The sequence below is a fragment of the Clinocottus analis genome, unplaced genomic scaffold (assembly GCF_023055335.1).
Source record: "Clinocottus analis isolate CAN_PGR_092001 unplaced genomic scaffold, fCliAna1.0.p SCAF_4, whole genome shotgun sequence".
NCBI classification, from domain to species: Eukaryota; Metazoa; Chordata; class Actinopteri; order Perciformes; family Cottidae; genus Clinocottus; species Clinocottus analis.
Window position 1 is genome coordinate 7,500,253 of NW_027176153.1, and position 16,459 is coordinate 7,516,711.

The 16,459-nt window shown below is 44.0% G+C and overlaps 2 protein-coding genes across 3 annotated transcripts; both read right to left on the minus strand.

The window, feature by feature from the left end:
- Positions 1-233: 233 nt before the first annotated feature.
- On the minus strand, positions 234-11,815 carry fam50a (family with sequence similarity 50 member A). The gene is made up of 13 exons (XM_068597789.1): positions 11,538-11,815; positions 11,172-11,256; positions 10,869-10,968; positions 9,060-9,199; positions 8,521-8,597; positions 7,644-7,710; positions 7,490-7,551; positions 7,264-7,340; positions 5,791-5,845; positions 4,036-4,084; positions 3,817-3,887; positions 2,737-2,847; positions 234-519 (listed from the first exon to the last, which is right to left on the minus strand). The coding sequence occupies exons 1-13, from the start codon at positions 11,646-11,648 to the stop codon at positions 511-513; spliced, it is 1,014 nt and encodes a 337-aa protein (XP_068453890.1). The 5' UTR covers positions 11,649-11,815; the 3' UTR covers positions 234-510.
- Positions 11,816-12,249: 434 nt separating this feature from the next.
- Positions 12,250-15,289, minus strand: cav4b (caveolin 4b). 2 transcript variants are annotated; one of them, XM_068598245.1, is made up of 5 exons: positions 15,232-15,289; positions 14,620-14,701; positions 13,885-14,128; positions 13,008-13,195; positions 12,250-12,533 (listed from the first exon to the last, which is right to left on the minus strand). In XM_068598245.1, the coding sequence occupies exons 3-5, from the start codon at positions 14,125-14,127 to the stop codon at positions 12,350-12,352; spliced, it is 615 nt and encodes a 204-aa protein (XP_068454346.1). In that variant the 5' UTR covers position 14,128; positions 14,620-14,701; positions 15,232-15,289; the 3' UTR covers positions 12,250-12,349. The 2 variants fall into 2 exon arrangements, with proteins under 2 accessions (XP_068454346.1, XP_068454347.1); XM_068598246.1 differs by lacking the exons at positions 14,620-14,701; positions 15,232-15,289 and having other exon boundaries at positions 13,885-14,356.
- Between the last annotated feature and the right edge of the window lie 1,170 nt (positions 15,290-16,459).

The following is a 16,459-nucleotide window of genomic DNA, read 5'->3' on the forward strand; positions in this document are numbered from 1 at the left end:
GAACCTGGGAGGAAGCAGAAGAGGCGGTGAGGGGAGTGGTGTCTTCAGGCTATGGGTGGTTTTTTAAGTCGGCACATGTTTTCTTTTTTTTTTAAAGTTACGCTGCCAGACTCGTTTGTTTTGTGGCGCGGAGGAGAAGGAGGCACGGAGCGGGGCTCGGCTCTCACACGGAGGGAGAGCTTTTTTTTTTGGCCTAAAAGCGTGCAGCAATGACAAACATCCTTTCAACCAGCCAGGAGGATCCTCAGCCGGGGTCATGTTTATTAAGCATGGATGCTGCGACACGTTCATGAGCTGTACACATGTGTTTTCACAGGAAACATTGCAGTGGCAGTTCAAATACATTTTTGAGGTTAAAACTAGTAGTTCAAATACAAAGTTAAAAAAAAAAAAAAGGGAAAAAAGGAATCAATACTTTTATCAAATCCTGATAAAGCATCGATGAAATATGTGAAAAGTAAAACCAAAAAGTTTGCAACAGGGGATTCCAGAGGCCGGAGGACAGCTGTTTCACCGGATCTGAAAAAAAACAAAAACAAACGCAACATTAGGGCTGAAGCAAATCATGTTGAATTTAAATATCCGGGAATATGTTTGAACGGCTGGATTATCGTAGTTTTTGTCTGCCAAATTTGTGGCAAGCCCCCAAACTGGTTTGGAAGTGATGGTCGATTTCAAAATGATTTTATACGCCAGATTCAACATTGTCCTGATGCATATCCTACAAGTTTTGTTATTTTCTTGTTTGATTTTTCAAGCCACACCGCAAAGCTTTGGATAGATCGGTCCAGTAAAGACCCACGGGAAGATTTGGTAAAAAAATTGGACGTACTCTTTTGTTTTTGTAAATGCTGGAAAACCTAGCCATGATGTTGATGATTTTGTGTTTCATAACTCAGCCATCTTTCCCATTTTGCTGATTGGGGTCACATTTCCTTGGCAGCACTTGAGCACAACTTTTAATCATTACAATGCAGCGACTTACGGCTTCAACCCGTCTGAAGGGAAAGCGATAATGAGCTCCACAATAGAGTGACAGCGGCCTCTGTAATAAACCCGACATACCTTTTAGTGACGTTCCTGTCACCCAACCCTCGCCCTCCCCTTGCAATCATCCGATTCAACCCGCGATGCAACATTTATTCCTCACTAACCGGCCATAGAATAACCGCGTGCGGGTGTGTCTGTGTGGCAGGAATCTGGATGCTGTTGGTATGCCATAAGCGGGCGCATGCCAGAAGAAGTTGGCAGCTCCTCCACGCTGAGGAAGCCTGTTCATTCAGTTTCCCTAACAGAATCTTTAAAGTTCACACACCAAAATCTATTCCCTTGCACCCCCCTCCACCCTCCTGGACACAAATGCAGGTCTTGCGTGTTGATTTATTTCAAGGTGGCAATCAAAAACACATGTTCTCAAAGTTCATTCCAATATTGTAATTTACGAGACAAGTACAAATGCTCCCTCTGTCCACGGGGCTTGAAATCACAGCATTTTATTCTGGCTGACAGAAACTTAGTATAGAGCCCACTTGAGACAGGCTTCAAAGGGGAGTTAGGGCTGTTTTCAAATCGGGATGTATGAGGTACTCCTCCAGAGCCAGTGTATTATCACCAACTGCAGATGAAGAGTGGAGAATCAGACCGGTACAGGAGTACCGAAGCAGAAAATAATAATACTAACAAACTAAAGCGGTAATTTCGACATTTCAACATGCCGCCAAACGGCCCTTTTTGATGAGGAACGACGCCACCAGACTCCTTAGACAAAAACATTCATTTTCCGCTGCCTCAAGCCGTGAGTTAGTGTGTGTTACCGTGTGTAGCCACAGTGGTTTCAGCTTCCTAATCTTTAATGGTGTCAGCAAGGTAAAGATTCATTTAGGTGTCTAAAATACATCTATGGCGGCACCATTAATTTGCGCCCATGTATGTTTCTCCACCAACTGGAAGTCCTAGTCTTGACAAAAGATATGTACCTCAAACAATCTCTTTAATGCAAAATTATTCCCACCATATCATCGTCATTTCAAATGAGCAAAGAGCAGCCGCTCTTTCCCCTGTCCTTATCCTCCTAGACCTTTCTGCTGCCCTTTACACAGTAAATCACCGGATCCTTATCGCCTCCCTCCAGAACCTTGGTATCACAGGCACCGCGCTCGCCCTGTTCTCATCCTACCTCAATGACCACACCAACCGTGCAACTTGGAGAGGATCTGTGTCGGAACCTTGTCCTCTCACGACTGGGGTCCCTCAAGGCTCCGTTCTGGGTCCTCTCCTCTTCTCTCTGTACACCAACTCTCTTGGCTTTGTCATTCGCTCGCTATGCTGATGACACCCAACTGATCCATTCATTACCCCAATCAGAAACACAGGTAGCACGAATCTCTGCCTGTCTGACTGACGTCTCTCAGTGGATGTCCGCACACGACCTGAAAATTAACATGGACAAGACTGAACTACTTTTCCTTCCCACCCACAACCTCACTTCAAATCGATCGGGACGGCGAGATTACGCTGTTGTAAATGACGTGAAAGCTCCAGAGGAGCTGTTGGAGCTTGCTGGAGGAGCAGCGACGCGCTGCACAGAAGGCCAGCTGCCTTTGACGAGCTACTTCAGTGTCGAGCAGTACATTTTCAAGCGAAAGATCAGATTTAAGATTAGCAGGAACTGGAATGATCCTCGAGGGGGAAACTGGGGAAGGAATGCTGACATTTGGAAGAACCAGATTCGCTCACCGTATATTTGTCCCATTTCTTCTCAGGATCGTACGGCTCCCAGCGACTCGCGGGGAAGATGTGCTTGTTCTTCTCGTACCAGCTCCTCAGCACCACTTTACCTGCATGAGACTTGAAAAAAAGAACACAATCGGGTGAGCTTTTCAAACGCTGAACAACATTTGGTAACAGAGAAATGCCATGTGGATAATGCAAATAGTTGAGCTTCATAGTCATTAATCAGCGCCGTGAATGTGGACATTGACAGACATATCGAGCCCCGGTTATGAAGAAACAGGTGCAGCGGTCGATCAGGATGTATGAAAAGGAAATGGACAAATTCCTGAATTGACTTCAGAAATCCATTCAGCAATAAATAAAGCAGGTATATTGTAAATCACTGAAGCTTTCAAGCCTTTAAAACCAAAAACAGCACGTTTCTTGTAATTCATGACCTCAGCATTGAGCCGTGGTCACGCTTTTCTTTGTAACGCCTCCGCTGTGATCAGATGCGTGTCCACACTTCAGCCTTCAATGCGACCGCATGGCTAATTTCAGAGAAAACGGCTGTAAAACGTTTCATTTCCAAAAGTATTCAGTCGTTTTGGCTAATCACGCCTCCTCCCTGCAGCTTTTAGTCGACATGTTTTAAATCGAAGAACCTCGGCTAATTTGGTGATAAATTAATTCGCCCCATAAGTCTTTTTACAATAAAAGCCACTTTGTTTTTCCGTTTCCAAAATAACCGCAGTTATATGAATAAAAGCTTTTATTTTGAAGCATCAAAGTCAGTGAATGTTGGCTTTTCCTCAGCGGTAACTTAGCAGGACTCAAACAGCAACGGGGGGGGGAAGATGATGATGGAGACCCACGTTTAATATATTTTCCAGATTGTGTCCAGATGCTGTGCACGTCTCCCTGAGATGCTAAATCAATGTGAGCTGTGAGGCTGATCGGATTCTAACGAGAGCGAGATGTGACGACATCTTGGTCGTCGTGAAAAGACGAAGCGTAACAACGACCCTTTGTTCAGATGGACCGCAGAAATCAGTTCATTTCCTACAGTGACCTCTCGTTCCTGCTGTCAAATAAAATGGTCACCTCGTCTTTCTCCACGGTGGCGTCGTTCACCAGCCGGATGTCATCGTGAACGTCGAAGCTGAAGAGAGGCCCTGTGGGGGAAATGAAGCTCAATTTCGAGAAAAGGCCAGATATTGTATAGTACACAAACAAATACTCATGGTGCAATGTTTTTTGTCGTTTAAAAACTTAATATTTTTAAAAACAAATCTAGGTATAGGAAAGCGGTTGTTGACTTACCAGATTTGCCTCTGGCTTTGGTGACAATGAAGTCGTAAAAACTGTGGTGCTGAATGAGTAAGAGGGAAAAAAAGACAGATTAATATCCTCATATATCTGGAATAAACATGTCCACACAGAGCATTTCTTGTGGTATGTCGGCCTCCATTCTCCAAATGCTGCGATGGACTGGAGGCCCTACAACCGCCTGCCTCCACCCTCTAGTCTTGGCTTTGGTCCTTTGGGTCAACATTTGCTTACTTTTCCAGGTTCTTTCTTGGTTTTTAGGTTTCTACTATAAAATGTTTGCTGTAACGATGAAAGAAGCCAATGTTCTTCTCGTGCTGTCCGTCTGAATATACCGTATACTCCTATTCCCCCGTCGGTCTGAAAGGCTCCGCTTGGCTGGCGGGTGGAGACCGCAGAGGCGAATGGTCATTTGACTCACATGTCACGCCAGATTACATGTTAGGTCTGCCTAAACTGCCTTTTGGTGTAAATCGAAGGTGGACCTCGGGACTCGAAGTTTCAACCCATGACAATACTGCCTATTCATTACCCCAAATATCCGACATACCACGTGAAATAAGCAATAGTAACTCTATATCGTTGATGACGCACGAATATGGAATATTATGAGGCGTCCTGGATAGGATAGACGGATAGCACGCTCTGTGCGTGTGTGTCTGTGCTTTGCAGGCTTGAGAGGTTTTGGCTTCACTTTTTGGGGAGCAGTCGTGCTGTGGCGGTGGAAGCCTGACAGAATCTTTCCTAAATGTGGCGCCAAAGTAGTACAAGTGTTAGTCACTCGTTTTAACAGAGAGCAGATGGGCAAAACACAACAACATGTCTTCTTTTGATGCAAAGATCTGCTCATTAGCAGGAAGGAAGCACAACGGTGAAGTGAAAGCACAGCTCTGTGGATTTGAAAGACGTTTCAGTACTTTTACTTTGAGCAGATGAACTGTGAAAAAGGGGCCTGTCTCATTTCCTGAGATAATTGGCTTTTTGTCGAGGGAGACTTCCTGTGCTGACCTACAAATATATGTGAAAGCGCAATAAAACCATGTTGTACCTAAAAAAGAAATGCACGCTCAAGATGGCAATCGTGAGCTGAGCGTTGATGTGAACTAACGGTGACAATCGCACTGTTGGTGCGTTTGTGTTCTTCACCCGACGATGTCAAACACAACTCCATGAAACCTTATTAGGGAGCACGTGAGGAGCCTCGCTAGTTAGGAGAGCGATAAGTAAAAACCATGATGAATCAACTCATTATTTGGTCCGCTATTGTTTTAACCATTTTTGTATATGAATGTTTTGGTTTGATGTAGTTTTTCCATGTTGTGCCGATAGAGGCTGGAGGAGGAGGTCTGTGTTTGTTCACACTGTTGCTCTTGGATATCCTTTGAGTACTTCTTTGAGAATATTATAAAACATTTTTGGGGGTTGAGTTGCCGTTCTGTAACCACGAGGTAGCCGGTTCGATCCCCGGTCTTCCCATAGTTCACATGTGGAAGTGTCCTTGAGCAAGACACTGAACCCCCAGTTGCTCCCCAAGTGCCTCACAACAGCACACTGCTCCTTAATCAAGGATGGATTTCCCCAAAGGGTTGATAAAGGATACTTTCTTTCTTCATTTAAAGTCTCCCATTGCAACCAGAGAGAGTGATTCTTGGAACATGAAGACAAGGCGTGCATTGTGTGAACCGAGCCGTGACACAAATGAAGCGAATCTAAACAAAGTCACGCAACAGCCGAGCCGCCGGAGCTTACGTGTGGGATGATCAGGTCCTCTTTGATGTACATCAGCTGCTCCACTCCTGCAGATCTGCACACAGAAGAGATAACGTCACAATTATTCACAATTTCGTGGAGAAAAGGCCTCTGTGTGTGGCAAACAGCGTAACGGATGTTATCACTGCACTGGGAGAAGGCAGACATGCAGTGTGTGTGTGTGTGTGTGTGTGTGTGTGTGTGTGTGTGTGTGTTTGTCTTTCTAAATAAGAGCTTGCAATTGTAGCTCAGAATCAAAAAGTAATGTTAAAAAGATGTGAGTGAAGGTATGGAAAACACTAGCACTTGTTACACTCACTGTTTCAAAAACTAAATCTGTAATAATAAAAAATAATTTGCAATAGTTATTAAAGTAGCACTTTATATACAGTAACACTCATTAGTAACTCATTAGTATGCAATTCATAAACACAGTCATACATGTTTTATTCTTGAGTAATAAGCTTGATTTATGAGTTTCATGATTATGTTTGCATACTTTATAAATGATGGATTCCCATATGTAAATTAAGTAATAAATATATATATTGCAAACCAACTATTAAGTACTTACAGTTGATGCACTAATGGTTAACATGTGCTTTATAAACACAACAACGTTTTAATACTGCAAGTCATAATTAACTGAGGTAGTTACTAGTCGTTAGATAAGTTAAGTATTTAGTGGGACCTCATCTAAAAGTATGGACTATCGCTTTATAATGCTTTTATAAATGAAAGTGGAAGGCCAGCAGAGCCTCAAAGCTAACAAACGTACGTTATCTTCTCAACATAAACGAGAAATAGACAAACACAAAGTAATAATGAACATTGACGATGGTGATGAGGGGTGATGAAGAATATACAGTCGTCCCTCACTATATATCGCAGACTCGCTGTTTCGCGGATTTCTTTTTACAGCGTACGGTATGAACGTGCACTGTGTTCTGCGCCCTCATTAAGCTAAGGGACTGAACTGTACACCTTGTAATCAGTCTCCTCGTGCAACGTCTCCTGTACAGGACAGAACACGTCCGGACAAAAAGTCTGCAGAGCGGCTCCCGAACAAAGAGGCGCGGATCAGAGGACCTCGTAGATTGATCATTAAAATGAAATTTGTTAAACATGTTCGGGCTTATTTTTTTTAATCCACGAAACTTTGAGAGTGTTTAAATGAGAGAGCAATGTGAGAAAATGTTCATTCCTGTCCGAGAAAAGTGTATAAAAGTGTGTAGTTAGGGGTTTTACTGCCTTAAAACATGTATAATAATGGTAAAAAATAAAGCTGACTACTTTGCGGATTTCGTCTATCGCGGGTTGTTTTTGGAAAACATCCCCCGCGATAAACGAGGGACGACTGTGAACTAGAAACCGAGGGAAGAGGGAGTTATGACACAGCGAAGAACCCCGGCGGGAATCGAACCGACGATGCTTGTGTGTTTGGTCAGTTGGGACTCCTTCTCGTCGGCTCACCTGAGCTCGCTGAAGTCCTTTCTGAGGACCTCCAGCGCCCTCTGCAGGAAGTTCTGGATGGTATTTCCCTTCTTCATCTGCAGGCCAAAAACACACGACGTTGACGAGATGAAAACACAAAGAGAGAGAACGCGGTGGCCTGAGTGCAGCTTGACCAAGGGAGCGGTGGGGAAAGTGTGCCACCTCCCCTTCTGCGGCCGTCTACAAACTGAAAGCAACGCTTTACCTTGACGGTCTTACGATGTCCAGAGCCGTCCCAGTAGCTGAACGTGATCTCAATCTCCTCACCTGCAGGAACCAAGAAACACACCGCGGTTATTTTCGGGGAAACTGCTTCACAGCGGACACGTTTGTACCGAAGTAGGACACGCTCAACTCACTCTTAATCTTCTCCTGTTTGAGCTCCCACTCCTGCCTGAGTTCCTCTCTGAGACGATTTTCCTCCTCCTGGACACAAAGAGCCGATTAAAAAGCAGCGTTAGTGCGTTTCTTCAGAGGAGCATTAACGGGACGACAGACAGGAATCAGAACAAGTGAGCAGGACAAGCAAATTCAATCGTTACCACTGTATTGGCAACCGAGCGCTTTGGTTTTAGTCTTCTTCATTAACTTTGTAGTCACAGGATTTTATTCAACTTCCTTTGAGTAATTAATATCACAATATCTTTGCCGCCTGAACACAAATAGTGGCCTGCTATTTTTTCTGATGGCAAATCTAAATTAAACTACCTCAATGTATGAGGCAGAACTATTAACTTCCCCTGTCTCATCAGTTTGTCCTTCACTGGTAACTTAAAGTTCTTTATTGGACGAATCTGCTACAAAAGTCTAATGTTTCCTGTTGTTATGCTCGATCTTTCCCTTAACAACGTAGCATTTTGGTTGAAGAGACGATGCCGGCGGAATAAAAAACATGTTGCCAGAGTAAGGTTTTGCCAATTCCAGATTTTGGTGAGAGTTCATCTGGCGAGCCTGTTACCCAAAATCATGGCTTGGTTTGTGCGTGTTGTTTTTGTTCTTGCAACTCGCCAGATAAAAAGTGGCCTTTAAATCCCCCCCGGCCTTCACAGTTCGATCCGCAATGTGACGACACGCTCAAAAAAAACAAAAAAAAAAACACTCCTGGAACTGCAGTAATCTTATTTCAGCTTACGGGTAAGAAACGAGAGCCAAGTAGGACGGTTTCCCTCTCGACATAAATAGATAAGTAAATTTAAAAAAAACGTGAAGCAGAAGAGTAATTCACAGTCGCCTCACCTCTCTGTCGCGATCAGGAAGGAAACTTGTGTCCACGTCAGGATTCTTCCCCAAATACTTCTTCCTCGCTGGAGAGTCTATGAGACAAAGTCAAACATCTGTCAGCCAAACTTCCTGATGAACATGTTATAACGTGTTTAACCTGCACAAAACCACAAAGTGTAACTACAACCAGTTGTAGTTTGGGGGTGCCATCTCAAGACGAGGAGCAGTGACCAGGTGTTTCCGGGTGTTATTTGATAAAGTCACAGCTGTTTCTCTTTAACAAAACGCTATGCTAAGCTAGGCTAACTGTATCCCGGCTGTGGCTTAATCCATTCATACGGAGCCTCAACTGACATTGTACGTAGGGAGGGGGAGGTTGGAAATCTCCCAAAATGTTTGTTATATTTGTTGATATTGTCGTTACATTCCAACAGAATCAATAACTCAAATCCTCTGAGAAAAGATAAATCTGTCGCAGGACTTGGCAAGCGGCTGAATCTGTTCCGCCTGCGTTCCACGAGTGCTGCAACATTTCTCACAACACAAATACTCACAGTCCAGCTCATCATCGTCGTCGTTCTCCTCATCGTCCTCCTCCTCCCCTTCTCCCTCGTCCGCCGGATTGAACGATAAACTGGCGATCTTCCTCTTCTGCTCCTCCTTTCGCTTCTTCTCCTTCTGCTTCTCGAGCTTGCTGCACACAGAAAAAGCAAGAGAATGTTGAGGGACGACCAAAATAAAAAGGGAGAAGACCGCAAAAAAAGAGGAAGAGAGAGACGATAGACTAATCCGTCATCATAGATCATAGCCAAAGATCAAATGGGTGCACCGGGATTTGTCTCCTCGGAGGTTGTTAAAATATGATTTTCACATGTATGACCAGAACAATTAGAAACACACTTACAGGGTAATGTATATACAAGTCTCTAGACGTAACAATTTGAAAAGATGTATTGTATTTGTCCTCAGTGAAAAATAGAAGCTGGTCTTTGTGCACAGTGTCGTTAGATTCCATTGGTGGCCGCATGTGATTTTTTCTGACTCATGCGATCCAAAACATTTCCAACAACCCCCAGAGCGTTCTCTGTTTTTCTTGTAAATGTTGACAGTCTCGGGGCTCAGAACATTGTGATGGACGTATACGATGTGGCATATCTCAAAGGTTGTTAATGATTTGTTTTTTTTAAATCGCTGGAGAATTAAGGAAACTTGTTTTTCATCCGCCTAAAACCTTTTTAAAAATAATTCGACATGAGTCCCGTATCGAGCGAAAGCATTGCAGAGACAGGAGCCGCTACAGAAGTTTCAATCTAATTTACATCCACAAAAAAGTGCTTCTTTTTTGCTTCCGGTAGGCTCAGATTGTTATTAAACATGTCTGACAACATTATGATATCATGTGTTTTAATGTTTCTGTATAAATCTAATTTTCTAAGCCAAACGTCTATGTGCAGTTCTCTTTGTTTACGTCTCCATGCAGAGGGTTAGTGTAACCCTTACTTGTGGAAACTGGTTGTCCCGTGTTGAACCTCAAATTGCTATGAACGTGTGGGTTATCCTCTTGGACAAAGTGGGGTTCATAAAAATGCTTAAAATGTCTGCGAGAGAGTCCTCAAACCATCGATGATTTGACAGAGGGACAGCCCTCAACCACCCACAGACTTCACGTGCCTCAAAGACTCTGTGAGCGAGGGATGGGGCCCTGGTGATCCCGTGGGTGCCGTGACCTTACAACTCCAGAGGAGGGATGCCGTAAAGAGCTGCCCGCTATATTCAGCTTTCCTAATGAGAGGGTTCTTTCCATGATGTTGTCAAGACCTGAGTCTGTCAGTGGCCGCGACAACAAGCGGTTTTCCCGAACGCAACGTTATGCTGACGCTGCCCAGTTGCCTTACAACATCATTTTTTATTTTTGACGCACTATTAATGGTCAGGTATATTTCTAAATTGCTGCATCAGGGTGAAAGCTCGCACGGTGGTGTAGTGGCTAGCACTGACGCCTCACAGCAAGAGGGTCTGTGGTTCGGATCCCGGGCGGGGCGGGGTTCGGATACTGGTCTGGCAGGTCCTTCTGTGTGGAGTTTGCATGTTCTCCCCGTGGCAGCGTGGGTTCTCTCCGGGTTCTCCGGCTTCCTCCGACAGTCCAAAGACATGATGCATAGGTTAATTGGACTCTAAATTGCCCATAGGTGTGAATGTGAGCGTGAATGGTTGTCTGTCTCTATGTCTGCCCTGTGATGGACTGGCGACTTGTCCAGCCTTCGCCCCTTGACAGCTGGGATCGGCTCCAGCGCCCCGCGACCCTAATGAGGATAAGCGGTTAAGATAATGGATGGATGGAGGGTGTAAGCGAACCAACTCACAGCTGGAGCTCCTTGGACTGCTCCTTCTTGGCCAGCTGTTTCTCCCTCTCCTTCACCAGCGCCTCCTGCTTGGCCTTCATATCATTCAGCGTCACCAGACCTGACGGAGTGACACAAAGACCAAACAATCAAAACATCTTTCTGTATATGTGTCTGTGTGTGTTTAAGTCAGAACGCAGTGTCATAGCCAGCAACTTAACAAAAGCAGAGTGTGCATTAATAATACAAATACGAGTACACCTGCACGTCGGACTGTACGTCACACGACGTAAAGGGCCCACGTGACTTGCAGCAGCTGCTCACCGACTGTGCTGGACTTGAGCTCGGCCTCGACAGCGTCATAGTGAGCGGAGAACTTCTTGTCGATGTTGGACTTGACCATGTTGTCCTGCGGAGGGGACAGAGAGACGGCAGGTGGGTTATTGTTGTTCCGCCATGTCCTTAAAGCAGCAAGAGTAACTGTGCGGCCATATTACATTGGCTTTATTTAACAACACGGGTTGATAGTCTGTTATGATCGTCAACTTGGCTAAAATGGTGAGTGTTTTACGTAACGTAAGAGTTCAGAAACACGGCGTCCCCTTCACGGACAGCTGGCGTATGTGCTTCGACAAAAGTCATGGGGCTAATTTAAGTTATAATTCAGGGTACAATTATTCCGTTACAAACCTCTGCAATCTTCTGCTTGAGCTGTACGAGTTGCTCTCTTTCTTTTTCTCTCTTTTTCATCAGCTGCATGGCTCTCCCAGCTTCGCTGGCAGCGCCTTTGTACTGCGCCATGTTGTTTTCTCTGCTCTCGGCGCTCGCTGGTATGAAGGTTTATTCCACAAACAACAAAGAAAAGGGGTTCAATTCTGAAATAAAGCAGATTTGTATATTTCTTCTTCCCAGAACTGTGAAAGCAGACCTCCCGGCACACCACAACAAGAAAAATGGCGGTGACGGAGTGCATGCCGGGTAATTATGGGGTAACTATATATGATGCCTTCAGGATACCTCAAGAAACCTCGGAATTGTGCCACCTCATAGCAACAACCAAACGTATTGATGTAAAATCGGAGAAGAAGATAAAATATGTATATTTGGACTGTTCAAATCACCAATTAAATATACAAAAGAGGTAAAACAAGCATATATCCTAGAAGTTGTTTACACATTTTTTTTTTTACAGTTTAATTTAAATGTAAAATAAAAAACAGAATTATACATTCCGGGTAACTTTTCTGCTCATTGGCAAAAAAAATAAACATTTTTAGCAGTCATTGTCATTGATTGATTGAATCAACTTTATTCCAATTTGTGCAAACATATTTGAAATCCATTCACACCATAGAACACAATATTATTATTATTATTAATAATCATAATAATAATTAAAATTAAAAAAGACACAATACTTATTCACTCTCTCACTCATTCACTCGCTTACTCTCACCCACTCGCTCACTCACCCACTCGATAGCCCTCAATATGTCTCACATTCATACAGTCTCTTTGTCTCTCATCTGATGCCAGTCCTTGTTTGACTGTGAGATGTCTATCTGACTGCAGCAAAGAGCGAGAGATGCACAGAAGGGAGAGATGAAAGCATTTACAGTGCACATGCACAGGGACCGTACGCAGGGAAGGAAGGTGTTGCTCAGCTGTAGGCAAGGCACCACAAACCTGTAGAGAGAGAGAGGGAGATAAATATTTCAAGGAATCTGTGAGGACGTACAGAGGAAATAAGAAAGAAATATGTATTACTCATTATTTTGATGGTGAACTCGAGTGAGGCCCTTGTCACCTAAGGTCAGAGAGGGACTAGCAAACGAATCTAGCACGCCCAAAATTATTTTCTTTTGACTGTAGATCAGCGATAAGACTCCAACTTCAACCACCAACTTTTGTAGAGGTTCAATGTGAATCTTCACTGTTTTCTGATATCTTTAATTTCTAAACTATTTTATTTTGGACACATTAGACAAATAATAAACATAATCATTGATTGCAGGCCCGCTCATAACCTGCATTCATACGCGACTGCACGAATGCATTGCTAAAGACTTTAGTAACCACTGAGCAACCGCAGTATGTAGCTATATTCTGCATTTACTGTATTTGATGGCTGAATGAGAGCATGACAGAGTGCTGGCGTACCAAACGTGTAGACAGGCAAGAACGGCCAGGAAAACCCCACACAGGAAAGCCAAGGGCACGGCGAGCAGCAGGGAGAGGCAGCGGTACGTCCAGATACGAGTGGTCTCGAAGCCAGCGACGCTGTGAAGCCACACCTGGTTGATGCTGCGCAACGGGGCCGGCTCCGCCAGCACGTCACTGACCTCCACCTACAGGCAAGGAACGAGAGAGGGTCAAGTCAAGGCAGTTTATTTGGAGAGCAAGTGTTGATTGAAGTTGAAGACCATTAGTTTGTTTATTGCCCAAAGTTAGCTTTTTTTTTTATAGCATACATGCTTAAAAAATTTGTTAAGAGGTTCAATTTCTGCAAAAATCCTTTTTGTTGTTGCAGACACCTGAAGACCGAGGCCCAAGAGTATTGGCCACACAGCTATTGGATTTTACACAAACAGTGATTAAAACCTTGTTCATTTTGGCCATTGACATATTGAAGATGACTCAGAAGGGACTGATGATAGTGTGTTTTGCTTAGAATTTAGCTATGATAAGGGGTGATATACTTTCCTAAAAGAGACTCCAGTCGGAGCATAAATATAATCCAAATAAAACAGGGCCTAAAATGGAACCCTGGGGTACACCCAACACAGCCTCACACCTAAACGGCTCCCAAAACACTACAGATATGATATTTAGTACACAACTTGCACAATCTTAATAAGTACTAACGTACTTACTTAGTACACAACTTTAATTAATTACTACGACTACTAGAGCTCGCCACCTCACAAAAAAACCTAAACATGAGTTAATAAGCTGCTTGCAGAGACAACCTAAATCTTGTGGACGTTATTTTTGTTGAGGCTCAAACGCATGAGAGTCATAGAAAAGGGAAGAGAACCTTCAGGTGCTGGTTGATGCCATACGGGTCCCTGTTGGCAGGACGGGTGGGCGTGGGCGTGGGCGTTGGCGTTGGCGTTGGTGTGGGCGGAGCAGAGGCCACGGGAGGGGCCGGAGGTTCGGGCGCTGGGGTCGAGGCTTTGGACGCAAACTCCGGGGGAGGAGGAGGCGTGTTTATCTGCTCTTCCTCGCTGTCATCGTCGATCTTGCACTCCACCAGGCAGTCGTCGCTCACCATCATCATCCTCGCCGAGAGAAGAGAGAGGCACAGGTTTGTTTCCACACGCAGAGAGACGGCGCCACCGACAGTTAGACACACAGGCTGACCTGCAGTCGCTCTCTCTTGGTCTCGTCTGACATTAACACACACATATTCATAGTGGAGACCAATGTGTGCGCACGCACGCACACGCACACACACAAATATCCTCCTGCAGCAGGCCTGTAGCGTGTAACAGCGAGCCGAGCATGGCCACCTGTTCTTTAGCCCCCCCCCCCGCCAAAAAAGACGACTCACCAAAATCTGTAAATAGCTGCTGGTCGTTTTCAAGGCAAAATGGGGTTATTTTAATCTTGAGACATGATTCACAGTTTTAGCAACTTGCTCAAAAGACTTTTAATCAACTCGCATGCATCCGATTTGATACCAAATGTGCATGGACCGAGGTGTAAAAGTGGAGTTGCAACAGTGGAACCGGACGGTGACAGTAGAAAGGATGAATGGTGTCCGACTTACCTTCCTGTTATCTTAATCCTGTGTCAGTGACAGACGCCCGAGCACAGACACAAGGCAGGGGAGCCCTGCAGGGAGTGCTAATCTGAAATGTCAACGGGATCAGTTCAACCGCTTAATCACAAATGTCCCTCAGAGCTTCGCCGGCTCATAAGAGCTCATACATATATATATATATATGTGTGTACACACACACAAACACACACACACACACACACACACACATATACACCCACACACCAGAAGTGTGAAAGTGTTTCAGTGCTTCTTATTCCGGGTGTGTGTCTGCTGGGTTGGGTGGAAGGAGTTATTTTAGGAGGAGCAGTTGGGCCAGAAATGATCACGTTACAGCACTGGGGTGCCGTCGCGACACAGAAATTTAAAACAATTAAACACACACTCTAACAAAAGAGAAAACAAGTGTGAATTCTGACTCAAGACTTATGCAGGTGTACTTGTGTGCATGTGTGTGTGCGTGCGTGCGTGTTTGCTCGCTCTCAAATACTGACTACAGCATTCAAGATGTGTTATAATGTCGGACCATGAGGTCACTTGGAAGTATATTTACTTAAATATTAGCTTTTTTCTGAAAATAATCAATCTTGTTGCACTTACATTGCTACTTTGTCTCGGCAAGATCTTCACCGAAGTCCATTTGAGTTTTAGGAAAGTGGGCAAAACTTTCCAGCATTTAATCGCCTTGTAGCCCCGCCCTAAAGCATCCCCTGGCCTGCTTTATGGTCTGTTTGACTAAATGACCATCATTTACGAAATGAACATCATGCTGTATTGAAGAAGACTTAAAACTACAGATTGTGACATAAACTTATGTTTACAATATTTACTGAGCGAATAAATCAAGAGAGAAGTACAGTCACTTTCTCATAGACTTCCATACAACCATATGTTTTGCAATAAAAGGACGTTGGGGAGGAGTTTGCAGAACTTTCGCATTGGCTTTACTTTTATGAACCCATGGTTGCCGTCTGGTTCAAACGTGATAGCGCCGTTGAGCTAACGGAGCGCTATGTGCTCAGGGCAGATAGATCAGCAGCTGAGTCCGGTAAGACCAAAGACAAAGCTTGGTGCACGGACCTTGCTTTAATTGAGAGTCACTGCTCAGTACTTGTACTATGTGCGATAACAATAAAGTTGAATCTGAATTTGATAAACTGAAGTGTCACAACTTTACCATTGCAACTGCGCGCCTGCAGCTCCCGTTGGTGTTAACTAAGATCGTCTGTGTTCCACCGAAATAAACTGAAGTGATGCAAAGAAAGTTCAGGAATCACCGCCTGCTCGACTGAACACGATTGAGATTATGAACGTGCTCCGAGTTTGGGATACATTTCGCCATATAAGATTTATTACTGTTTTGGTTTTAGTTCAACTTTACACAAAGAAGTTCGAACTTCATCTCTGAGGGCTCACTGGGGGAATTTGACTGTGCAAGTCCAGCATGGTGCTATTCGTTGCCTATTTTGGTCCTCTTGACTATGGAAGCTTTGAGGCAAGTACGATTTTTTTTTTTTTTTAGTATCTGGTGACCTATTTTCTAAGGTACATTTATTGTACCTTGTGTTATAGTGTTAAAACATGCAAGACAAGCTTTCAGTCCCGTTTAAAACATGGCGTTGTGCTGCACTTTAGCATTGTGGCTCGAATTATTAGACAAACATCTGCAAAAGAAAAGAAAAACTCTACAAAAAATACATTTTTCTCCACCTGTTTTCACTAAAGGAGAAGAAATAAGGAAAGATTATCAAGGAAAACCATTTTTTCACCTGTTTTTCATTATATTTTTGACCGACCTGAGGAAAGGGATCACTAGATTTATTTTCAA

What these genes read in the sequence shown, in the direction of transcription:
- fam50a (XM_068597789.1), bottom strand. Translation starts at nt 11,648, where the DNA reads ATGGCGCAGTACAAAGGCGCTGCCAGCGAAGCTGGGAGAGCCATGCAG. An exon ending in GACATCGTAAGACCGTCAAG is followed by an intron (nt 7,341 to 7,489) that starts GTAAAGCGTTGC and finishes TTTGGCCTGCAG; the next exon opens with ATGAAGAAGGGAAATACCAT. An exon ending in AGGACCTGATCATCCCACAC is followed by an intron (nt 4,085 to 5,790) that starts GTAAGCTCCGGC and finishes TTACTCATTCAG; the next exon opens with CACCACAGTTTTTACGACTT.
- cav4b (XM_068598245.1), bottom strand. Translation starts at nt 14,127, where the DNA reads ATGATGATGGTGAGCGACGACTGCCTGGTGGAGTGCAAGATCGACGAT. An exon ending in GCATCAACCAGCACCTGAAG is followed by an intron (nt 13,196 to 13,884) that starts GTTCTCTTCCCT and finishes CCTTGCCTGTAG; the next exon opens with GTGGAGGTCAGTGACGTGCT. An exon ending in CTTGCCTGTCTACACGTTTG is followed by an intron (nt 12,534 to 13,007) that starts GTACGCCAGCAC and finishes CTCTCTCTACAG; the next exon opens with GTTTGTGGTGCCTTGCCTAC.